The following is a 25,091-nucleotide window of genomic DNA, read 5'->3' on the forward strand; positions in this document are numbered from 1 at the left end:
GTATCCAGCTGGCCATGTGGCTGAGCTGGAGCTGGCTGTGCTGAGAAAGGAGCAATTCCTGAGCTCTGAGCCTTGGGCTGAGCTCTTGGTGTGAGGAGTCAGGAAGGCATCATAGAATTGTCTGGGTTGGAAGGGACCTTTCAGATCATCTAGTTCAACCATCAACCTCACTCTGATAAAAACCATCACTAAACCATGTCTCTAAGCACTATGGCAACCCGTCTTTTCAATCCCTCCAGGGATGGTGCCTCAACCACTTCCCTGGGCAGCCCATTCCAAGGCTTAAGAACCCTTCCTGTGGAAAAATTGCTCATAGTCTCCAATCTGAACCTCCCCTGGGGCAACTGGAGGCCATTTCCTCTTGTCCCATCACCTGTGACTTGGGAGCAGAGACCGACCCCCCCTGGCTACAGCCTCCTTTCAGGGAGTTGTAGAGAGCGAGAAGGTCTCCCCTCAGCCTCCTTTCCTCCAGGCTGAACCCCCCCAGCTCCCTCAGCCTCTCCTCATCAGACTTATTCTCCAGAGCCCTCACCAGCTCCATTGCCCTTCTCTGGACCCGCTCCAGCCCCTCAATGTCTATTTTGTGGTGAGGGCCCCAAAACTGGTCCCAGCCCTCGAGGTGGGGCCTCACCAGTGCCCAGTACAGGGGAACGATCACCTCCTGAGTCCCACTCACCACGCATCGCTGTCAGCTTTTCTGTGTTTCATCAAAGATTAGGGTGTATGGGAGTCTCCTGTACCTGGAACACAGCTCAATCTCCTGAGCGTGGAGATGCTTTGATTGTTGAAGGGGAATCTGAGCAGCCTGGAAGCCAAAGGAGCACATGGAGATGAGCAACAAGAAACATTGGCTCAAAAGGGAGGTGGAAAAGCCAGAGAGGGACAGCAGGTGGTGGTGTGGGCAGGTGGAAGCAGTGAGGGCTGGGCTGGGTTCTCTGGGCCCAAAGGGGGCACAGAACCCAGACCAGGGCCTGGGAGGTCCAGGAGGAGCGCTCTCTCCCCAGGAGGGCTGTGGAGCTCAGCCCCACAGAGGAGGGTGTCCCCATCCTTGGGGTCAGCCAGGCCTTGTCCAGGGCTGGGGATAGTCCTGACCCAAAGGGAGGTGGGATGGAGGGTTTTTCCTAGAGCCTTATGGCTGGCAGCCCCGGACACAGGACTATTTCTGCCTGGGCTGGGGCAGGGAGCGGAGTCTGGGGCTGCTCACCCCGGTCCCTTGATGAACACAGGTTTGCCTCCAGCTCCGGATGCCGGGACGAGCTGTTCCCAGAGGGCTGGGGCTGCCCCTCTCGTCAGGGCCACATGCTGGGGACATCACTGGAGGTGGGGGAGAGGTGGCACTGCTGGCCTCTCGCTCCTTGCCCTTTGTCACCCCCTGCTCCGGGGTCACGATTCACACCCTGGTGCCAAAGGGGTGCTGCAGCAGCACATCAAAGCCCTGGCCCTGCTGTTTGTGCTTCTTTTACTCGGGAGGGAGGCCAGCCGTGGGGATGTGTGTAGCGGGGGCTGCTCAGGAGCAGGATTGTTTGCCCAGCCCCTCGGGAAATGGCGGTGAGGGTGGCCCTGGCGCGTATGTGCCATGGGGAGGCTGCTGAGGGAGGTGTCCTGCCAGTCCCCTGCTCTGTGAGGGAAGGGGCCTGATGTCTCTTTGTCCCCTCCCACCCCTCAAATCCCTGCCCGTGAGTTTTGGAGGGAGCAGAGGGCCCTCCTGTGGCCAGCTGCAGCCAGGTTGGCCAAGGATGAATGGGGGTCATCTTCCCTGGGTGCAGCTGCGGTGGATGCAAAGGGGCAGGAGGTGAAGGAGAACGACAAAGAGTTTGTCCAGAGCAGCTGGGGATGACATTTCTGGATGCTGAAGGCTCCTGCTTCCCCCTCATCCTGGTGCAAGAGGACAAACATGAGGGGCTGGAATGTGCTGCCCAGTGCCAGCCCTGAGCTGGACAGTCCCTCCTTCCCTGGATGGAGGGAACAGAGATGCTGAAGGGACAGTCTCCTTCTTTGTGCCCCCAATCCTGCCCTCCATCCTTCCAGACACTTGCAGATGCCAAGTCAGGGGCTAACTCCGGCCTGGCATCCCCTGAGGCAACGTGCTCCTCTGAGACCCCTCTCTGGCCCTTGCAGCAGGGCAGGACCTGGCCACCCCCTCACCCCAGCAGCTGCTGCCTCTTCTAAACCCTGAGGTGCCACACTTGAGAAGAAGGTACAAGGGATGGGGCTCCCAGGGTGCCTGGGAGGAGGTGGGTGCTGAGCCCCCAGGAGAGGTGCAGGCAGGGTGAGCAAAGACGGATTTAGGCATCTCTAATGAGGTGTTGCCTGGTTCCTGCTTCCCAGGAAGGGGCTTTGGCTATTCCCCCTCCCCAGCGCCCCCCCTTCCCGCCCTCCCCGGCTGTGCGTCTGATCATCCTGAAAATTAAAAATAAACCCAAACGCAGCAGCACTAAAAGACTGAATGGAATGTCGGGGAGCTGGGATGGGTGCTCAGCTCCTGCTGCAGAGCCCTGCACCCCCAGGGTGGGCCCAGACCAGGGGTTCAGGCAATTCCCATCAGGAATCTCTCTGCCCCCCAGGGAAAAAGGAAGAAAAAGCCTGGGTGAAGTCACTGCAGCGCTGAGTGTTGGGCAGCTCTTCTCACCCTGCTCCCTACCCTCTGGGGAGGACACCCATCCTTAGCCATCACCCTTATCCTCGTGCAGGGACGGGAGGGTGCCGGGGCTGAGGAAAAGGGGTGCAAGAGCGGGTGGTTTGGCTTCTAAGGCCGGCACTCCATATTCAGGAGTATTTGCTAATGGCAGCACGGCCGGGCGAATGTAAGGGAGCTGCTCCCCCCGCCGGAGCAGGCAGGGAAATGAATATGAATTTATCATGATTAGGTGAACCCAGCAGGGAGAGCGGGAGAGAGAGGGCTAGGCAGGGAGGGGGCGGGCGAAGATGGATCTTTGCAATAAAATTAAATAAGGACACCAAATAGAGTCACTTCTCACGCGCTCGCCCGCCCTCCTGCGTGTGGGGCCTCTCCCGCCTCCCGCGCTCCTCTGGCTTTGCTGATTTCTCTCTTTCCTCAAATTTATGAGGCCAATTATGAAGATGAGGTTGGAAGTTCTCGGAAGTTCACTAAATGCAAAGTGTGGTCCCTGCTGTTCCCATCAAATTAATTAACCAAGCGCTATTGATGGCCAGGGCGACGTCGGCACGGCGTGGAGCGTGAGAGAAGGGCTGCTGGGGTGCAGGCTGGGGGGGCAGAGCTCCCTGCGGGGCATCCCCAGGGCCAGTGGACGCAGAGCAAGAGCCCTGCCTGGGCAGCTGGTGGGCAGCAGGAGTGAGGGATGCAGGAGGGGATGTGCCAGGTCCCAGCACTGATGCTCAGCATCGCAGTCTCTGTTTCCAGCACCGCCGGTCTCTGGCTGGAGGAGGATCCAGCCGGGTGATGGCAGGGCTGATGGGAACGTGGCATGGGTTTGTGGCAGGACCCTGTGCCATGTCCCGTGGTGGAGGCCACAGCAGGAGCTGGTGGTCTGCATGAGCCTGTGCCTGGAAGAGCAAAGCCAGCAGCCAGTACCCTCTTGGGCACTCCAGGATCGTCCTCGCAGCCAAGGATGATGCTGACCCCCATCCCATGGGGACGGTCTGCACAGGGGCCTCACACTCTGGTAGACAAGTGACTTTCCCTATGGCTTAGCAGGGATGGTGCAGCCAGGACAGACCCACTCCCACCTTCCCCTGTCCCCTGTGTCCCAGCAGCCCCCCTCCCCGCCTCAATTTCCCTACCTGGGCTATGGGAAACAACCTGCCTGTGCCTTGCAGGTAGGATCTCATGAGCTGAGTGTCCTGATCTGACACAGACCCTTAGCCATCCCCAACCTTTGCGTGCGGCATCCCAGCTCCGCAGGGCTCACAGAGAGGGTGAGAGCTTCGCGGTGGGGGCAGCAACCATGTGCCTAAAGCACACCAGCTCTTATGGGGCAGTTCCAGTGCCTGGACTATCTGTGCACCCCCGCTCGCTGTAAGGAATGGCTTTTGGGGATCCAACATGACCCCCATGTCTGCCATGTCCCATGGTGCTGAGATGCTTCCTCCATGCTTGGTGCACGTGTGAGCAGCTGGGATGCTGCTGCAGAACAGGGGATGCGAGTCCCCGGACTGCTCAGGTTCCGCTCAAACACTGGGCAAACAGCCCTTCCTTTGCCTGTCTCTGGGGTGAAAAATTCACTCAAAACAGTTTGTATGTTTATTGAGGTTGTAAAAGGGTCCAGTACTCAGGCCCTGGATCATACCCAGGACATCTCCGCTTGCTACACTGCTGCTCTGTGCCTCAGTTTCCCCTCCTTGAATTTGCTGAGGCTGTTTGCTCCTGAGGGTCTGGTTTTCACTGTGTGCGGGCAGCATCCCAGTTTCCGAGGAGGCTTGGTAGCATCTAGTGGCTGTGAGATATGGCCAAACAAAGGCGTAGTCCTCACCCCCAAACCAACCTCATTTCACACCAAATGTATGTGCCGTAAGGCTCCCTGCTTGCACCACCCTGGCACAGGGACCTTCCCCTGTTGTGCCACAAGGTCCTGGTCTGCTGTCTGCATCCAGACCAACCAGCTTGTTTGAGGGGTGAAAGATGCAGGTTGTGTCCTCGGACCAGGGATCTCCCAGTGGGGAAAGGACACAGAGGTCCCAAGGGAGATCAGGTCCGAGCATCCTGCATGCGCCCAGCTCCTGGCACGGCATGGCCGTGCATCCCACGAGGATGCACCAGTCCCGTGGACGGCTCCGGCCACGTGCCTCCACCTTTCCTGCTCCTGCTTCTCTTCACTGGCTTTACTCCTGCCCCGGTGATCAATGGGCTCTGGTTGGGCTGGAAAACAGCACAAACAGAGGCATTTACAAACCTGCTGTCTCTCCAACAGGGCCATAACTCAGGCTCCCCGTCACTGCCGGGAACGGGAGGCAGGCGCTCCTGCTCCGGTGGCAGCGCCGACATTTCCTCTCTCATGGTAAATGCGTTACTTGGGGATAATTTACCTGCTTATGTCAAGTTTTAAAAAGAAATAGACTGGCTGCTCTGCAGCTCCTGACACTTGCAGCGTGTGTGCACGGACACACGTGTCTACCCGGAGAAAAAAAAAAAGAAATCACCTGAGCTGTAAGGAGCGGTTTACAAACGCCTGGACTTCAGAGCTGCAGTCCCTGCGGGCAGTCTCAGGTGTCTAGTACTGAGGCTAAGCTCTCGCTGTGGTCTGTTCCTCCTTGGGGTCTCCGGGGTCTGCAACCACCCACCGGGCTCCCCAGCCGCACAGGGGGCTGCTCAGGGCTGGATGCCCCATGTCCCCCGCAGCGTGCCAGGACCACCCCCTGCCCGCACCCCTTCTCCGGGTCAGCGGACCGGGGTGGTGGTGGGGATGCTGGTGCAGCCGCCTTGTCGCCTGTGGGTGAGGACCTCACTGGGGACCCTGGGTGGCTGAGAAGCTGCTCCCCGGCTGGTCCAGCCCCGATGCGGTGGGCTCGGGTAGCCGCCGTCCTGGCAGGCAGCAGAGGGAGCTGGAGGACTGGGGATCGGCAGCAACGGGCAGGCTGCAGGCAGCCGGGCCTCTGCTCAGCCAGCCCCATGTTGGGGGGAAACACCCCCCCTCTCCACCCAGGCCTCCCCCAGCTGGGCAGCGGGAGATGTCCCCGCCTGCAGACTGTCCCCTCAGCTCCGTGCTGCCACCCCTCTGACCCGGCTCCAGACACGTCACCCCTATGGGCACCCAACCCTGCTGTGGACACCTCCTGAGCTCATCCTCCGTCCCCTCTCTAGGCTTTTCGGGGCTCAGCCCTCCTGCTTCATTGTGGGCAGCTTCTCTCTGGCTGGCTCGTGTCCCTTGTCACCTCTGTAACCAGCTGGGATGGGTGGCACAGTGCTTCCCAACAGCCTGAGGACCTGCTGGGGGGACAGCGTGGTCCACGGGGAGCCTGATCTGGATGTGAGGGAGGTGGGGTAAAGCCTCCATCCCTGGGGAGCATCCCAGGGCTGAGGGGGGGTCCTGTGGCATGTGGTGGGTGCCTGTCACTGCCGTCCCCCAGTCTCCTTGCCCATAGGGAGCTGATTTATGTCTGGGCCAGCCTGTGCTGACCTCCTGCTTTGGCTCAGGCATTATAACTAATGGCAGGTCAGTAGAGCTACAGCGAAAGTGAAGTGGCTGGTGGGGGGACGCGGCGGGGGGCGGGGGGGAAACGGACAGACGGATGGACGGACACTGTTGAGGCTCTGGTTGCAATGGCACAGCTACACAGAGCCAGGGGCAGCAGGGCTGGAGCAGATGTAGCTCCTGGCCTGTCCCCCTCCACCCTGTCCCTGTCCCTGTCCCCTTTCCTGAGGGCTCCCCCTGACCATGCTCTCCTCCTGTTTACCTGCAGGGGGGGTCCTGCAGCATCAGGCCTGGAAGGGTGGCTCCATGTTGGGGGGAAACTGAGGCACCCACAGACTGATGGCTTCATGAAGATTAACAGCAGAGCCAGGGAGGGCACCAGGAATCTGAGCCCAGCCCCTGCCTGGCCCAGCCTTGCTGGGATGAGGGACCAGGATGACCTGGCACAGGTACAGCAGAGTGTGATGCCACGGTTGGTGGCCTGAAGCATCCCCCTTGGTCTGTTGCCCCCATCTCCATGATCCATGAGCTCTGGGGTGCAGAAATCTCCTGTGGGGGTTATACTCCTCCTCCTCCCCACCTTAGGACACATGTTCCTCCAGGTCCCAGACCCCCATGCAGTCTACATGGGCCCTGTGTCACTCAGCCCCATCATGACATGCTCTCCAGGTGTTTTGGCAATAGGCCCTGTTTGCTTTCCTGGCTGGACTGGATAACCAGCCCACCAACATGGCCAGACTATGGGAGCTGAGCTTTGGGGGACACCTGTTTCAACTGCCACCCCAGTCCCTGCCTACAGCAACTGCTGAGGTGGGACCTCAGCATGGCTGTAAACCTTGATATTTGTGTACCCACCAAGCAGCTGCTCCTCATCCTGGGATGATGCCAGCCTGACCTGCCAGTCTAGGTGGCCTGAGTCAGTTGAGGGAGCCCTTGGGGACAGTATAAAAAAACACCTGCCCCGCTCCTGACCACACCCTGAGAGCTCCTCACTATCTGGTGATAAGGGAGAAGATTTGGAAAAATGACAAGAGCAGAAGAAAAACAAGGTTGTTGACTCCTGAAGCTGTGCGGGAGGTTTGGCACAACACAATGGTTCCCTTGATGTCCTGCGCTTGGGCAGGACCCGAGTGTCTCCCCCACGGATGGCACTGCCATGGCTGATGTCATCTATGCTCCCCAGGCTGGGATTTCCCTGCCCCAGTGGGAGCCCAGCTTTGCCCAGGCAGAGGAGGAGAAACTGGGAAAAACCTGACCATGGTCCCATTGCTTGGAGGGCTCCCACCCCTTGCCCAGTCTCCTGATTTGGTTTTATTTTGCTGGGAGGAGCTCTCTCTGCGGTGTATTTTCACAGAATTACAGAATCACAGGATCTTCTTGGTTGGAAGGGACCTTTGAGATCATCGAGTCCAACCACAAAAAAACAAACAAAAAAATCCCCACAAACAAACACCAAAAACAAAACCCACACAAAACAGACACCCACAACCCCACCCCACACCCACCCACAAACAGACACAACCCAACAATCTCGGGCACTAGAGCATGCCCTCAGGTGCCACGTCTACACGTTTCTTAAATACTTCCAGGGATGGCGACTCCACCACCTCCCTGGGCAGGCTGTGCCAGGTGCCTGACCACTCTCTCAGTAAAGTCATTCTTCCTAATATCTAATCTAAACCTCCCCTGCCACGACTTCAGACCATTTCCTCTGGTCCTGTCATTATTCCCTTGGGAGAAGAGGCCAACACCCACCTCTCTACACCCTCCTTTCAGGGAGTTGTAGAGGGCAATGAGGTCCCCCCTCAGCCTCCCCTTCTCCAAACTAAACATGCCCATTTTCCACACAGCATGTGCTGGTCTGGCTGGGGACTCACCCACAGGGTGATCCCAGGGACAGTGCAGGGTCCTGAGGCTGAGACAGTCCCTGGGGTAAAGCCTGTGTCCCCACGGGATGTCTGCACAAACCTCTCCCTGAACATCACCTCTGAGACAGAGCCAGGGCCGGGTTTTGGCAAATATTTGTGCTGCTCTTGACTGGAGTTAAACACCACACTGCTCTTGCCCAAATTTCAGGGTGATGCTGTGTGTCTGCCACAGCCATGCTGACACCCTTTGCTCTCTGCTGGGGAGGGATGGGGAGCTGGCAAACCACATCCACGTAAGACACTAGGGCTTTTCCCCGGAGAGCAGTATCTGCCTGCTTGCCTGCGCTGGGAAGGGCTGGTTTCCAGTGGACTGTGTTGCCAAGGACTGGGGTGTACCAGCTGCCACCCCCTCGGCTGGGCACACAGGGCTCTGCGAGCCTCTCCTGTCACTGCCTGGCCATCCCACAGGTGCAATGGGTCTGTCGTGGTCCCACAAGGCTTCCTGCTACTGTTTGCAAACTGTGGGGTCCGCTGGTGTCCAGCCTGACTTGTGCTTTCCAACTGACAACACACATTCCTGCTCCCTGTTTCTCATCCAAGGAGGCTGCAGTGAAAGGTTGCATCCTTGCCAGAAACCCCTCCCCGAGAGATTCATCACGTTCTTCACATGACCCCACTGCAGGTCACTTTGCAACATTATGGGAGTAGGTTTTTTGGGTTTTTTTAGGGTCCTCCTTAGGGCTAAGCTAGATTCAGGCAATAGCAGCTTGTGGCTTGCACCATCCTTGAGTGTTGGCCACTGACGGACCCGAGGGCAGCCTCCAAAGCTCAGCCCAGCTGGGGAAGCATGTCCTCTGGTCTGAACCTGCTGCAGAAGCAGGAGCTCGGTGCATTCCCAGCTGGCTCTCAGCAAAGGTGATTTGTTTGAAATAATTTCCATGGCCCAGAAGAGCAGGTTAAATCTATGCTGCCAGACAGCACCAGAGGCTGAGAGCTTCATTCAGAGGCAGCTGTTGGAGGACATTGCTCAGCTCTCACTGTGAACAGGCCTAAAATTAGATCTGGGATGTTGATGAGTACGGATAGGTGAGTCCAGCTCCAGATTAGCAGCTTTTACTAGGGCTGGCATGCTCCCACTGAAAGTGGTTGCCGTTTGGGATCAGTTTTGCTCCAGCAATATTTCAAGTTTGTCAACCCCCCCCCTTGAAGGCTTGGGCAGACGGAAGGGGCATGGGGAGCTGTAAATAAATGGGAGCTTTAAAAAACTCCCTGAAATGACCAATAAATTCCCTGGGACATGACAGGGATCATTCACAAATCCCCCCGGAAGAAAGCCAACTCTGTGCTGAAAAGAAGAGGAACTTTCAAGAGCAGGACACATGGTGCCTGGGCAAGGAGCAGCCTTCATCCCAGCCTCCTCCTCCATCGCACAAGGACAGTGACATCCCCTTGCAGGTCCCCGTGCCACCCCTGTGCCCTGCCCGGAGCTGTGGGGCTGCACAAAACAAAGCAAAAGAAATGGAGAGTCTGAGCCTACAGATTGCCTGGCACAAGATAAATAACACACGCTGGATCCGGCCATAAGCCGCAGCAGGAGATGCTGCTCCAGGCTGCCCTGCGGGGTGCAAAGTCCCTTGGCATCACCCACGTCAGGTCTGGTGAGGGCTGGGGGCTGCCCAGACCTTTCTCGCACACGGAGAAGATGGAAAAACCCCCACCGGTGTGGCCTCTCACCATATCTGCAAGGTGCCAGCAGGGATGGATCCAGCCACGCAGAGGGACCCTGATGGCCGTGCAACTGCTCCTCTCTCGGCGCCTGGACTGAAGGTGCTGGTGGGGGTATCTACAGCCCATAAGTCTCACCACGTCTGTGGATGCTCTTCAGGTCTCTGTGGAGATGATGGAGAACGAGTCGCCACTTGCACATCTCCTTCTCCTACACCCCTGTGCAAGGGTGACAAGGACGTGGGGTGGGCAGAGGTGGGGACAGAGACAGGACCTACCTCCTTGCCAGGGTGCTGGGAGAGGGCGAGGGGTGTGCAGGCAGGTAGGTGGTTGTGGGGACACCCAGCTGCAGCGGGTGGGTGGCATCAGGGAGGTGCGGGATCCGTCAGGGGAAGCACCTGCATCCTGGGGCTGTGGGTGCTCCTCCTCACTGTGTACCCCGTGGCGGGGGGCTCACAGCTCCTTTTCCCCAGCGGGTGCTGGATGTGGCCCTCTCCCACCCTCACTGGCAGCTGGGGCCATCCCCTTGCCATCAAGGGCACAGCCATCGGTGTGCTCAGTGAGTACAGGCGGCCGTGTCCCCTGGGGAGGGGGGGGGGTCTGGCACACCTTCCCCACAGCTGCCTTCCCCCAACCCCATTCCAAAGCAAGTCACTGCTTCCCACGAGCATCCCAGGCACCCCCATCCCCCCACCCCCCCCCCACCTTCATGCACTGGTCAACCCCCCGATGGCTGCCTGCCCCTGTCGTTCTGTCCCCACAGGACCTGGTGGCCGGTATCAGCGTCTCTGCTCCGCAGTGGCTGAGCCTCCTCCTGGGGTGACACTGTCCCGGCGCCTCTCCGCCACGCAGCGCTCCCCCCCTCGCCTCGCACGCTGCAGCAGATGGTGGAGGTGACATTTGTCTGCCAGTGACGTGCTTGACAGTGGCCGTGTGTGTGTCCCCCCCCCCCACTTCTCCCTTCGCCTTGGATGGAGGAGCCGTGAGCCCACCTGGCAAAAGTGGGATGGGCAGACACAGGTTGGGGGGTTGTCCCCCAGCCCTCCGCCTCTAATGCAAGACACCCCCCCCCCAGCGTCTGCACCTCTCATCTCTCTGCATCCTCCCCCCAGGACCCCTCTCCCCGGGGGGGGCTGGGGTACCGTGATGGCCAGAAGGGCACCATCCCTGAGGGTGAGCGCCCATCGCCGCAGGGTGTTTGAAGGGGGGGGATGGTGGGGCGGGCACCGGGGACTCCTGTTCGTTCTCCGTTTTCTGCCTTAATTAGAACCCGGAGAGACCAGGCGAAATCGCATTAGCGCGGGGCCCCGGTGCGCTGAGCCATCCATCTTTTTTTATTACAGCGTAATGGGGCTGCTCGCGAGGCGCCGTGCGATTTGTCACAGGCCTCGTTCCCTGATAACGGGCATTTGTCATCACTTTCTTCCCGTGTTAATGTCATCATCGGCGAGCTGACAGGCAGACCCGTTGAGGGAGCACTGGCGACAGACCACATCCGTCAACCTAATATTTCCATGGCTGTGGGGATCAGCCGGGCTGCGAACACACATTAAAGTGCTTATGAGGGGAGGGGGGAAAAAAAAAAAAAAAGAAAAAAAAAAAAGCCGTTGTCATTAATTAAAATGTTAGCGTGAGCGTGTGTGTGCGGGTGGCGCTGCGTGGGGACGGGGTGGGGGGGGTGGGGGGGGGCTGTGGAGCGGGGGGACGCGGGGCGGCGCGGGTGCGATGCGGTGGCCTTTTAACGGAGCGCGCATCAGCTCCTGAAACCCATTTAAGAGATATTTGGGACTGGGGAATCGGCGGCGAGCGCGGTGGAAAGGTCATTGTTAATAAGGGAGAGCACGTGGGGAGGGCGCGGGCGGCCGGCGGAGGACGATGGAGACAGTCACACGCGCAAACACACACACACACACACCCACCTTGCACCTTGAGGGGGTTTGTCCTGTGGGGTGCACTTGAGCCACTTGTGTCACGAAGTGCGCGGCCTCAGCCTGGCATGGCAGCAGGATGGGCTGGGGGGAAGGTGACCTCGCAGTGGGGTGTCCCTGTGGCTGGGAGAGGGTAGAAGTGGGGTGTGGGGTGGGCTGGGGTTAAGATTAGGGGAGGTGGGTATGGGTGGAGGGGTGGTGGGGGGGTTGTGGCCATGTGTTTGTCCCAGGAGGGTGCAAACCCACTGCAAGGGGTGGGAGAAGTCCGGAGGGCCAAACCCATGGTGGCCCCCTCCGCCACCTCATGCAGCCAGGGAGGAACCTGCCCCAGGCCCTGGGGCCAGCTGGACAGCCGGGGGGCTCAGGCCCTCACCCCATCATATTGGGCTGTTGCCATGGAAACAAGGTGGTGGTGATGGGGAGGGGTGTGGGTGGGCAGTGGGGGGTTTGTGACACCCTGGGTTTTTGGGGACGGAGGAGTCTGTTTTCTGCGCTTTTCTGGGATCCCTTTGATCATACAGAAGAGGAAGGTTTGAGTGGTTGTTGGGGTGGGTTTGTTTTGGTTTGTTTTTTAGCTTTTAGGGTGTTTGGGAGAATTTTGGCGTGGATGCCTCTCAGCCGGCTCTGCCCATTGCCCTTCCACGGTGCCCTGGTAGAACCCTGATTTGCGCTGCAAAAATGTGACTCCAGGAGCTTTGATGCAAGGGGTGGGGATGGGTCCAGAAATGGGATCCAAAACACTTCTTCCTCCGCCCAAATCCAACCCACGGGTCACCCAGTTCCCTCATGTTCCTGACCTGGTGCCTGAGGACGGAGCGGTGGCAGGGAGCGGGCAGCTGTGGGCAGCGCTCAAACCCTGCTTAGTGCGGAAGGTGGGGGGGGCACAAAGGTTTGTGCAGGTGACTGCACACCCTTCACCCCTTCACCCCCAGAGCCTTCACCCCCCCACGTCCCCCAGCCCAGGGGACAGGCAGGGGCAGGCTGTGAGGAGGGTCACACGTGTCCTACGACCCAGGAAGGCTCCCAGCGCTTTGTTTCATCACTCTTCTTTTTCTTCTTCTTTTCCGTTCTTCCTTGTTCCAGACACAGGGGAGAGTCAGGTTTGGGGGAAGGTGTGTGGGTTTTTTTTAGAGACCTGGGCCCTTTCTGTGTGGGCACATGGACTCACACTCATGCACAAACACACACACACACACAGACATACATGCACACCACCCTCACCCCCTTCCCAAGTCATTTCTGTTTGTAGACCCAAAAGTTTGGCTCCCTGGCCGGTGCCTGGGGCTGTCACCCAGGTTGGGAATTCTGGGATGGGGAAAGCTGGGAAGGGGGTAATTATCTCCAGGTGCTGATGGGGAAACTGAGGCACGGGGCGGGGACTTGTGGTCCTCAGCCACACTGTGGTTGCAAGTCATCCCGTCATCGATAGCATCCAACAAGCCTGCAGATCTCAGGGAAAAGGTGTCTGGGAAGCTCTCTCAGGGCTGCCTGGTGGTGGCCGGGCTCCAAGCCCCATGGCATCCCTGGCCGGGTCCCCAGACCCCCAGCAGCAAACCCTGCCACCAAACCCTCCCTCCGCCTCAGCTCCCCGCCATAAATCACTGCCTTCCATTGGCCGAGGACCTTTTAAAAAGGATTTATTAGGGGGAATTTAAGCCCAGGCAGCGATACGGTTTCATAAATCGAAAGGCAATAGCGCTCATCATTACCAGTTCATTCAGGGGGTGGCATCCCCGCTCCCCCCCCATTCCCGCAGCCGTGCTAACAGTCCCCTCCCCAGCGCCGCTGCCTCCGCCGCTCCCCTTCGCCTCCCAGTCTGTGGAGACCGCGAGCGTGGAAAATCCCCAGACAGGGAGTGTAAATGCTTGTTCTTTGTAAATGAAGAACATAATTAACATTAAATTAAGGTAATACAAATGAAGACAACACAGAGCCTGACAGGATGAGTGTTTGGGGAGGCAGTAGAGAGAAGTGATTCATATTTTTAATTTACTGTACAAATAGACTAGCAGGGCTGGGGGGAAAAGGGCCATCCAAGTGGAGTGGGGATTTTTTTTTTTTTTTTTTTCCCACTGTTGTTTTGCTGTGCTTTAAGCACACAATGACTATTAAAGTCAACTGCCCATATAATAGGACATCTCCTACATGACTGCTCTCCGAGAGGCAGCTTGCTGTAGCAATAAATTCTGGGAGTGCCATCTGCTGGTGCGCACCCTCCGCCGGGCACCCTCGTGTCGGCCACCCCCATGTTGGGCACTCTCACCTGGGCCACCCCAGTGCCAGGCACCATCGCCTCAGGCACCCCAGTGCCAGGCACCCTCTCCTCGGCCACCCTGATGCCAGGCACCCGCACCTGGCTCACCCCAATGCCAGGCACCCGCACCCTGACCAGCCCCAGCCCCGAGATCTGCTCCCACAGAGCTCTGTGCATGGACCTGTTGGCATTAATACAGAATTATTATTTTTTTCTATAGGGTAACAAACATCTTTTTTTTTTTTTTTTTTTCCCCAAATATGCTCTTAAATCGTTCATTTTCTATTTTTTTTTAAGAGTTTGAGGGGGTCTGGTTGATGCCGAGGAAGTATTTTAGGCTTTTAAAAGAAACAAATCACTCTTCTCCACCCCTCTGAAGGGCTGGGTTTCAGCTGAGTGCCTGTTACCCAGAACACAGTAAAAAAAAAATCACCCATTTTAGGGTTTTTACCTGCAGAAAGGCACTTGACCGGAACCCATGTGAAATACAGGCTCGACTGGAGCCAGCTCTGCAGTTCAAGGCGATGAGAGCTGCGGGCTCAGCCCGGGGAGACCCTGCTGTGGGATAACTTTCAGCCAGGAGGAAGCCAGATTCACCATAGCGCCAGGGTGTGCATGAGGCTGTGGTACCTGGAAGGGGCACACTGCCACCGCCCTGTCCTCATCCCCTTCCCTGGATGGGGGGGTGGGGTGGTGGTGGTGGTGTCTTCTGCCACCACTATGCAAAGCAAAACCAAGAGAAAGCACCAAGAGGACCCATTCCTGGCTGAAATCACCTGTCCCAGGCAGAAGATTCCCCAAGACTCTGCCAAGACCCTCTCACTGCATCCCAAAACTACTAATCTGGGGGGGATGTTCCTGATTTTGGGGGTGCAGCCTTTGTTTTCTGGGTCTCTTGTGTCCTGGCAGTTATTACCATGAACAGTGCCCGTGGGTCCGGGGCTGGCCGGGCCGGTGGTGGAGAAAGGGTGGTCCCAGCTCCTTGCTCCATCATTTGCCATATTCTCTTCCTTTGTTACTTTCTCCTCTTCCCTTCTATGCCCATCTCCCGAACCACCCCAGGCACTGTCACTTTAAGCTTTGCCAACCCCAAAGTACAGCCTCTTTAACTCTGGGGGGTGGGAGGGCAGAGGGGCTTGGGCAGGACAAACCCTGTATCCAAAGGGAAGAGGTTCACCTCCCTTTTGCCCTTCCATATTTTTATTGAAGGTGTGTTTGCACGCAAGGCTGTGACTAGGGGGGGACGTGGAGTGCCCCAGTGTGGGCCCTGGGAGATGTGTGTGTGTGTCACATCTTGCAGTCTCAGACCCCCTGTGAGTACCGGTGTTGAGCTTTGGGAGGGGGGGGTGGGGGGTGTCAGCTGCCCATCAGCGTGGGCTGCTCCCTGTGATGTGCTGTGCCAGATGCACCACATCCTTGTTGCCGTGCAGCCCCACAACGGGGTTCTCCTGGCTCCTGGGGAGCAACCAGAGAGGACCGATGACGGAGCCACGCTGGCTCCTCCATCAGGTTTTGCCTGCTTTAAATGGCCCTGAACACGTCCCAGGCCCGGGCTGCAGACACAGGGGTTGTTTGCAAACTGACCTTCCCCCAGGCTGTGCTCCCTGTGTCCAGCAGCCTCCTCCTGTGGCTGCACTGGAAGCATGGCTGAGGAAAGCATGCACGAACCCACCCGGACCAAAGCCAGCCCAGCCCGGGAGGGGTTGTGCCGGGGGCTCAGCCCTCCACCGCAGCACCTTGAGTTGCTTTGGGGTCCTCAAAGCCAGGGCATGAGGCTGCAGTGCAGTTTTGGGTACCATGGAGCAGCAAGCCCCCTTACAGAGCTGCTGAGCCCTGGAGCCTCTCCTCCATCGGTAAGACAAGGTAGGGACCAATCCTGCCCCCACCTCCACAGGGCAGAGGGGTGCTGCGCCAGCTCTCCTTTCTCCACGCAGGAGGCAGGAGCAGGATTTTCATCCTGCTTAGAGCACGCAGGAACCGCATCCCACTCAAAACTGGTCCCTGATGGAGCGTCTGCAGTCGGGTGAGATTTTAGGGGACCGAGGGCTGTTGAGGTGGCAGGGACAGTTCGCTGTTATGGCACCTGGTGAAACCAGTGCAGGAATGTTTCTGCCTCAGAGGCTTAGTGGGTCCCTGTTATTAGCAGGATCCATCCCCCAGGAGCCCATCCCTGGTGGAGCCATAGGGATCATGAACAATGACAGGGCATGAATTCTCCTTGGCTTGTCTGGCCACCGCCTGGGGACACTTGGTGCCTCACCAGCCTCTGGTGCTGGCACAGGGACACCAAGGTGTGTCCAGCTTCCCAGTCAGTCTATGACCATTCACCTTGAGCCAGACACCCTCAAGGTAGAGCCTCTCTGCAGGATCTGGAGATACCCAGTGATGGGTCATCACCCTTTCCTTGAGGAACCTATTTCAAAGTATCTGGAGAGTTCAAACTAGGGGCCTTCTTTCCCAAACTTCTAGTTTGGCTGGGGTGACCTCCAGCCCTCCACGTGTACACCTCAATACTTAAACTCACCCTTTAGCTTTGGGTACATTATGACAAGGCACTTACGCATTTGGAGAAAGTCACCTTCATCTTCGTTTCTGCAAACCCTAAGAGGATCAGGAGAATTTCCAGACATCAAAGCCATTTCTTCGACTCTTCTTTGCAATCTCTCCTATCTTTCAAGGCCTGTTTGGACACTGTTAGAGGATACAGCCTTACCCTCACCAAGCAGAACCTGAGGGCTGAATCCAGAGAGCTGCTTTGGACATGGGAAAACAGCTTGGAGCCCATCCAGCCATATTCTTCCCAAGAAGCCTGCAGTGGAGCTGCTGCGAATGTCTCCCAAATCCTGCTTTTGCAAGAGTACCAGACCCATTGCAGGGGGGCAGCTTGGGCTGACAGCTCCAAACAGAGATCCTGCCCAAATATCCTAAAGAAAACGCTGATGAGAAGTTAGTGTCCTTGCTCCCACCCTTCCAGGTCCTGATGGAAGGAGGACAGACATGTACCCTCACAAGGGTCCTCAAGAGCAAACACACCCAACAGGCACCATAGGATTTTGCCAGTGACCTCCAGTCCTTGGAAAGAGGGGAATTCTGGCTCTGGTGGTGTCTGATGCCCTGGCAGAAATGGGGCCCGACCCCATGTTTCCTGGGTCTGCTCCACCTCACCAGCCAGCACAGAGCAGTCCTTGGCCATAAGGCAACACTCTGGGTCCTCAGCCATGCCAGGACCCTGGGATGGGGGGGGGGGGGGGCTGCTCCCAGGGGAGCCATTGAATCCCACACAGAGGGCAGGGGGCATCTTTCAAGCTGCCCCGCATGCTGGGTGGGAGAGAGAAATAAATACCAGAATAAATAAATACAAGTGGCAAAGAGGCCTGAAATGATGCTGTCGTTTGCTGGGAATGAGAGACACAAGTGTAATTTAGGTTTTGATATTATGAAAGTCTCGCTGCTCTAAAACAGCAGGGCACTCAGTGCCTCATTAATAAAGGATAAACTTGGAGTCTATTTACAATGCACTTTTTGGGGTTATTTACACTCCATTATACATATGTAATGCTGCACATATTTACCGCTCTGTTCTGCTGCCGAGAGCAGCCGAGTCGGGAGGGAGAGGGAGCGGGAAGTGGCTGATGCTGTGGAGCCATGACCCCTGCTTTGACTGATGTCCCTTAAACAGCTCGAGCTGCAGGACAGCCCCAAGCCAGCTGCTGAGGATGGAGGGGCTGGGACTGAGGGACCCAGTATGGCCCAGTCCCTGTCCCCATGGGACCAGCACCCACCCAGCCACCCCTAGAGGCACCCCGAGGCTTTGCCAAGTGACGCAGAAAGGGTGAGCTCCTCACATGGGCTGGAGCCCAACACACAAACCCGTGACCACAAGCACCAAACGTGCCAGTCGTGGGGCCCATCGCGGAGTGGGGAGCTAGAAAAAAAGTGGGCTAAATTATCTGCAACAAAAATCAATCGTGTCTGTGTTGGCACTAGAGGGTTTTGGCTATGCAGCCACCACCCAGCTTTTACCTCCTGCTGTTGTGGTTTCCCTGCAAATGGCAGCTCCCCGAGGGTCTGCTGGCCTGGGAAGCCCCAGCCCCATGGTGTTCCTGGGCCATGGGAGTGCTGTGCCCATGGCAATCCCAGGAAACAGGCTAGCTCCCACCACATGATCTAGGGCAGAGACATGGGAGAGGTCATGCTTGGAAAGCACCCCAGGGTGACAGCAATTCATGGGGTGCAGCAAGGGGGTGTGAGTGCACCCGGGACCCCTTTGTCCTCAGCAGAGTTTGGGAGGGTGCAGGGGTCCCACGGGAGCACTCTCTGCAGGGCCAGCATGTGGGGCTTCCAGCAGGCTGAGAAGGGGCATGGTGGCTGGATGGTCACCCCCAGCTCTGAGCTGCTCCACGGCCTTTCTGCAACTCAGCCTGTGTTTGCCTGATCAAGGCGGAGTGAGATGCAAGAGCCCAGGAGCCAACCTGACCATCTCCTAGGAAGCGTGAGGTGACTCTGACCGTCCCATCCTGGCACAGTGGGGAGGAGGACAAGCCTCCCATCCCATCCCGCTGCTCCCCACTGCTCCTGGCACTGGGGAAGTACCCACCCGTACCAGCGTGCTCCAGCTTGCTGCCACCCCAGGTTGCGCTTCCCAGACACTAGCTCTGGAGGCAACACTCTTTATTAAACACCTTGTGCAGGCAGCTCCTGGCAAGTCCATGTGCCCAGGAGCAACGTGAACCCCCTGCCCCCAGGAGAACCCCATGTCTCTGGGAAGGCAACTCTTCTAGCATGGAGGTGACGGCACATCATCAAATCTCATCCTGGCCGCGGTGTGGTGGGATGTCCTAGGAGACGCTGAGCTGACCAAGTCTGAGCAAACTGGCCCTCACTCCCCTGGTCAGCCCCAAGCGTCCTCCACCACTCCTGTCCCCCACAGCCCACTCGGGGCGGGGGTCCCACACTAGGAGGCGAGCAGTAGGTCATGGCAGGCTGGAGCCCGAGCCCTCCAGGGAGCTGCTCTCCAAGGCCCCGTAGCCATCAAGCTTCATCATCCCAATGAGGTGGGCTGGGAGGGAGAGGAAGGAGCGGCGGGTGGCAAAGATGTGGCTGATCTCCATGAAGGTTTTGTTCTTGGTCTCGGGGATGATGAGGTAGATGTACAGGGCCACGAGCAGGCAGATGCCACAGAAAACCAGGTAGCAAAAGGCACCAGCTGACATCTGGGGACAAGAAGAGAGCAGGGATGGGGCAGAACCAGGCACTCCCAAGCTGGGCATGGCACGAGGCAGTGTCCCCTCCCGTCACCCTTCCCTGGGCTGGCTCCGGCCAGCATTGAGCCAAGCCAGGAGCATGAACATCTCCGGGGTTAAGCCTGGCTTGGCACCCTGTCCTGGGGGAGCTGCAGGGATGTGTCCATCCCCTCCTCCTCCCCTGGCCCCTCTGGACTGGTACCTGCAAGAAGGGGAAGATGAAGCCGATGGTGAAGTTGCAAAGCCAGTTGAGGGACCCCCCCACAATGTAGGCGGCTGGGCGGTGCGACTGCATGAAGAGCTCGGCTGTCATCAGGAAGGGGACGCCGGCTGCAGAGCAAAGGGACAGGTGAAGGGTACGGGGGACTGGCTGCCTCAGGCACACCTAGGGTCAACATGTTCTGCCTGTCTCAGCCCAGCAGCCACAGGGCTGGAGCCCAGCAGGACCCACAGATCAAAGTGGTGGTGTTGGGAGGGCTGGAGGAGACGGGGAGCACAGGGATGGGTGGACCAGTGTCCTGCCCTTGGTCTCCCTTTGGGACCCAGATCTGTGGGTGGGTGATGTCCCCCCTGGCATACCACAGTTGCCCCTTGCTGGGTGCTGAGACCAATTTCACAAATTACTTGATTGGAAAGTTTCAGACTGAGTCAAAATCAAGGTGGAATACGTCATCCGGATCCTTATTTTGCAATAATTTGCCTAAATGCTGATCACAGGCATAGAGAACATGGTTCTGGTGCTTAATGCCCTTTCCAGCCTCCCTTGATCAAAATGGTTCAGCAAATTTCCTTCTATCGAGCAGCTGAAGGCTTGGACTCTGTGGCTGATTTGGACAGGAAAGCAGCAACCACATTTCTGAGCATCAGAATTTCCCACAGGACACAGAAATGCCATTTACCAATTGGCTTTTCCCAAGTTGTGCTGTGAATATAACCCAGAATGATTGAAGATGATTGCCCAAGCCAACATGGCTACTAAGAACTGGACAAGGGCTGTAGCTACTTCTCTTGGAAGGACTTAGCTCCTCCTGCCATGTGCCACTGAGCTGGCAGCCCTGGGTCCCAGGACTGTCCCTTTGCTGGAGGGCAGGATCCGAGGTCCAGCACACATCCCAGGGCACAGAGGGATCTGGCAGCAGACTGTATTTGACATGGTGACACGGGTTGGGTCCTACTGCCTGGGACAGGGCTGACTGGGACCTCTTTATAAGAGGTGCTCCAATGGAAAAGACAAACCAAAACAAACCCGTCACTAAGTGAAGGACGAGCAGAACCCCTAATGGACTCTTACTCACAGCTCGCCAGGAATAGATATATATTTTTTTTGGTTTTAAAACTCCTATTCATCATTGTTTGTGAACAATGAGCCATTAAAATCCTAATTAAAGATGTAATTACAGTGAATAAAGTCTGGGCTGAAGATGAATTATAGATCTGTTAACAGCTCTGCTAATACATCAACGGGGTAAAGCAGTCCAGGTGTCACTCTTTGCTGTTCAAGCTCGTTCTCACACCAGGGCTTGGTTAGGGGCAGGATCAAGAACAAGAGGGAACGGCTTCAAGCTGCAACAGGGTAGGTTTAGACTAAACATTAGGAAAAAATTCTTCACAGAAAGAGTGGTCAGACACTGGAACAGGCTGCCCAGGGAGGGGGTTGAGTCACCATCTCTGAATGTGTTTAAGAGTCGCTTAGATGTGGTGTTGGGGGATATGGTGTAGAGGAGAACTTTGTAGAGTAGGATTGATGGTTGGACTCGATGATCCCAAGGGTCTTTTTCCAACCTGAATGATTCTATGCACCAGCCACCCTGTGACGGGAGCAGGTGACACCTCCAGAGAGGTCTGGGGAAGGCTACCAGGGCTTCCTCCCGGCTTGGCCCAGGAGTGGGGAAGAGGAGGAGGAGGTGGAGTGTTCCTTGGGGACATATGGTGCTGGAGGGGCTTGTGGCAGGATCACTCATGGGGTGACGCATGATAAACCAGAGTTTGGCCATGAGGAAGGGGCCAAGACACCAGTCCTGCCTCCAGCCTGCAGATCTGGCTGCTCCCTGCTTCTCCGGGACCCCCATTCCCACCCCATCGCCCCCTGCTCCCTCCGGCCCCAGACCCACCTGGTCCCATGCAGAAGCCGGCGATGATGCCGACCACGCAGACGACACTGACGTAGCGCATCCAGGGCAGGGCAGTCTGCGAGGGGACACGGGGCTGGGGGATGCTGCTGGGGTGGTGGCCCCGAACTTCACGCCCAGCGTCCCCAGGAATGGGCTTCACGCCTGCCCCTTGGCTCAGCGGTGGTCCTTGGGGGCAGTGGCCATGCAGGACACATGGGGGAGATGCAGACAAGCAATGGGTGGTTTAGGGCAAAGCTGGTGAGCGTCAGCCTTGGTGAAGCTCAGCCACTTGTGATGTTGAGACATCCCCAGAGCTGCAGGAGCATCCCCCGGGCGCAGGCAGCAGAGGAAGGAGCCTGCAGACCTTTCCACCCCTCCTGGCATTTCACAGCCACCTCCCTGGGGACAACTATTTCTGCGGGAAATTTACCAGAAGTGGCAGGATTTTTCTCACTTAGATTTGGGGTTTCTTTTTTTTTTTTGTTGTTGTTGTTCTTAGCTCTGAAATTTCCTTCCCTTTAACTTTGAAGGGAAAACATTGCTTGGAAAAGCCAGCTCACCTCTCGTTCCCACGCAGGCTCCCTCCCCTGGGGCGATACCCATCCCCTTCTCACCCAGCCCTCGTTAATGCACCTCAGGCTCCAGCCCCGGCCGTGGCAGTGGCCCAGGGGGGTGGCGGTGGCCAGACCCTACCTGCAGCAGCAGGGAGAGGGTGATGCCAGCCGAGCAGAGACCCATGGCGCAGAAGCCAGTGATGATGAGGGGCCGCCGGCCCAGCTTCTCGATGGTGAAGCACTGCGAGGGAGAGCAGAGATTGACGGGGCGGTGGGGAGCTCCCCACCAGGACGGCGGCATTCCCTGAACCCCAGATCCAGCTGAAGGTGGGAGGGATGCTCCCAGTGGCATCTGGGGGTTGGGGGCAGCCCCAGCTCAGAGCTCCAGGGTTGGGGCAGGGGCACGGGAAGAGCCAGGAACCCCGGGGTGAGCTTGCACCAGGAGGCGGTGGGGTCCCGCAGAGCCCTGTTAGGGCACAGGGTCGGGGCTGGCTGGGGTGGCCCCACTTGCACCAGCGGGGAGCGGGGGTGCTGGGCTGGGCATGGGCTGTTTGCGGGGCAGAGGAGGCCGGGCGCAGGCAGGCGGCGCGGCGGCGGCTGGAGCAGGCAGGGTATTGACAGCAGAACAAATGCCTGTAATTTTATAACCAATCTCGGCACATCCGTCGGGGGCCGTTTGCGGGGCTGCTCCCGAGCAATCCGGCTGCACGCCGGGCGGCTGCCGGGGGCTGGGGTGGCCCCACGGCCAGGGCAGGGGAGAAGGGGACACCCTTCGGAGGGGCAGGGGGGGTGACCGAGGGCCCCACTCTGCCTTGGGCTGAGCCTTGGGGAGCAGCCCCCCCAGTCAGCCCTGGTTTTCTAGGAGAAGCCACCCCCCCAATCCATCTCTCTAATTGTCAGGGAGCAGATTTAGTGCCGAGTGGCTCGGGCTGGCCCCGGGTGACACCCGCAGATGGGACGAGGGCCATAAATCTGCCTGGCCCAGTGCTAACTCTCCAGCTAAATGAGGCCTGGCTGGGGGGGCCAGGGATGGTAGCCCAGGGCCAGGCCAGTGCTTAGCTGGGGCGGGGGGGCAGATGGGGACATGTGGCTCTGCTGACAGAGCGACCATGAAATTAGGAGCCAGAAAGAACTGCTTAGCCCCTTCCATCACCCCTAGCCTGCTCCTTGCCTGGCGTCTCTCCCCAACCTCCCTTCTACCCACCCACCCCAAGGTTCTCCAACTCCTCCTAGATGCGACCCAACAAATTCAACCCTTCTCATCCCATCTCCTCGCACCATTTTCCTGCCAAACCCTCTGCCCCCCAGAAAAGGGGCTGTGCTGTGGCATGGACGGCATCTGGGGTCCACCCAGCACCCTCTGTTTGATGGTGCTGGGAGCTGGGGACACAGCTCTGGCACCGAGGGACTGCATCCATCCGTCTGTCCGTCACTCACCCCAATCAGCCCCGCGACAACTTCAATGGCGCCGGTACCCACGGTGGTGTAGGGGATCTGGGACACGGGGATCCCAGCGTTCTCAAAGATGGTGTTGGTGTAAAACCAGATCTGCCGAGGAGGGGACATAGCATGAGCCAGGGGGACAGAGCCACGGGGCAAATGGGTGAAATGAGTTGCCAGGTCTCAGCTCAGCCTCTGCAGAGCCAGGTCCTGGGGCGAGGACCCCGCATGGCTTACAGCGTCGATCCCCGAGAGCTGCATGCCAGCGTTCACCACCACCACCGAGAGGGTTTGCCAGCGGACAGAGCGGTCCCGCAGCAACTGCCAGACGGAGACCATCTCCACGGAGGAGAGCGACCGCTGCTCCTCCTTCATCTCCCCGATCACATCCTGCACGTCAGGTGTCCCCAGGAACCGGTGCAGCGCTGTGGGGAGAGCAGAGGTCGCAGGCACACATCTCCCCGGCACAGGGTGGGTGCTCATAGGTATGGCACAGGGCAGGGGCTCGGCTCAGCCTCCCCAGGGGACCTGCCCAAACCCCAGGGGCTGAGCATCCATAGGACCCACAGAGATGCCTGACACCATGGTGATGGGCGCCCTGGAAATGCTACGGCGCAACTGGGTGGGATCGAAGGGCTGAACCATAAGGACTACGGTGAGCTGTCAGGTCTGGGTGTGGAAGGGTGCTGTGAGGATGCACCTTGGTCTCAGGAGACCTTGGACAAGGACCCAGCACCTCCTGGAGCCAGTTCCCACCCCAGGACACCCCCTCACCCGCAGTGGCTCCGCAGATGTCGTTCCTCTCTATCAGCAGGTACCGCGGGCTCTCGGGGAAGCAGTGCAGCAGCAGGAGCTGGAGGGAGGCGGGAACAACCACCACCGACAGGAAAAGAGGCCAGAACCTGTCCTGAGAGAAGTCGAAAAGGGACATGTCACAGGAAGGACAAAGCAGGGTCCAGAGCTCGCATGGGCTGGGGTATTGTGCTCACCTCACCCAGCAGCTCCGGGAGGCCCAGCACCTGCGCAAAGAAAACCCCCAGGCAGATGAAGATGCTGGGCATGAGGCCCAGGAAACCCCGCAGGTTCTTGGGGGCAATTTCTCCCAAGTAGAGGGGCACCACGCTGAGACAGATACCTGGGGGCAACAGAGACGACCAGGATGGGAGAGGCAGCCAGGAGGTGGGTGCCCAGCCACACCCTCAGTGCATCTCCTCCCATGCCCAACACCATCCACAGTGGGCACCCATGACCAGGGAGGTGGCCCTGTCTGCCCCATGGAGACCCCCACGGCAGAGCCTGTGACCATGGGGGATATGAAACCTTCTCCATCCCCCTGGGAATGGGCTGTAAGGGACCAAGTCATGAGGAAGGGCCCGTGCACCTCCTACCTGAGTGGAGCCCTGTGATGGAGCGACCAATGATCACCATCTCGGGGGACCCCAGCCCCCGGCTGAAGCCCATGAAGCCGCCGGCCAGGAGGACGAGGAGAGCACTGCGGCTCAGCGTGCCGTTCCTAGCAGGACACAAGCAGCAGGGCAGCCCCTCTGGCCCCATCCCAACCCTCAGCCACCCTGTCCCGTGCCACCCCCTTACCTGCCGTACCGCTCCACCAGCACCCCCACCAGCAAGGAGCCCACCAGCCCACCCAGGGCAAAGATGGAGACAGTCAGGGAGTAGAGGAGGGTCAGGGGGCCGGAGGCCAGCCCGTGCCCGTACCGCTGGGACCACGTGGCGTTGTAGAAAGCCTTTATGTGCTGTGGGGCAGAGAGACACGTGGGCACCAAATGCATTGGGAGAAAGGGGAAGAGAAGCCCCACAGGGAAAAGTACCGTGGGTTGAATAGCATTGCAGGTGATGC

General features: G+C 58.3%; 1 protein-coding gene across 1 annotated transcript in view; it reads right to left on the reverse strand.

The window, feature by feature from the left end:
* Nucleotides 1-18,858: 18,858 nt before the first annotated feature.
* LOC141472286 (solute carrier family 2, facilitated glucose transporter member 9-like) overlaps nucleotides 18,859-25,091 on the reverse strand; it is a 10,434-nt gene continuing 4,201 nt past the window's right edge. Inside the window, exons 4-13 of the mRNA XM_074159200.1 lie at nucleotides 24,827-24,987; nucleotides 24,622-24,746; nucleotides 24,223-24,368; nucleotides 24,008-24,140; nucleotides 23,471-23,658; nucleotides 23,231-23,341; nucleotides 21,933-22,034; nucleotides 21,240-21,315; nucleotides 19,331-19,458; nucleotides 18,859-19,098 (exon numbers count right to left, since the gene is read on the reverse strand). Coding sequence (XP_074015301.1) covers nucleotides 18,859-19,098; nucleotides 19,331-19,458; nucleotides 21,240-21,315; nucleotides 21,933-22,034; nucleotides 23,231-23,341; nucleotides 23,471-23,658; nucleotides 24,008-24,140; nucleotides 24,223-24,368; nucleotides 24,622-24,746; nucleotides 24,827-24,987 — 1,410 coding nt within the window. The remainder of the gene's footprint in view (nucleotides 19,099-19,330; nucleotides 19,459-21,239; nucleotides 21,316-21,932; nucleotides 22,035-23,230; nucleotides 23,342-23,470; nucleotides 23,659-24,007; nucleotides 24,141-24,222; nucleotides 24,369-24,621; nucleotides 24,747-24,826; nucleotides 24,988-25,091) is intronic.

This window comes from Numenius arquata, chromosome 15 (genome assembly GCF_964106895.1).
Source record: "Numenius arquata chromosome 15, bNumArq3.hap1.1, whole genome shotgun sequence".
Classification (NCBI taxonomy): Eukaryota; Metazoa; Chordata; class Aves; order Charadriiformes; family Scolopacidae; genus Numenius; species Numenius arquata.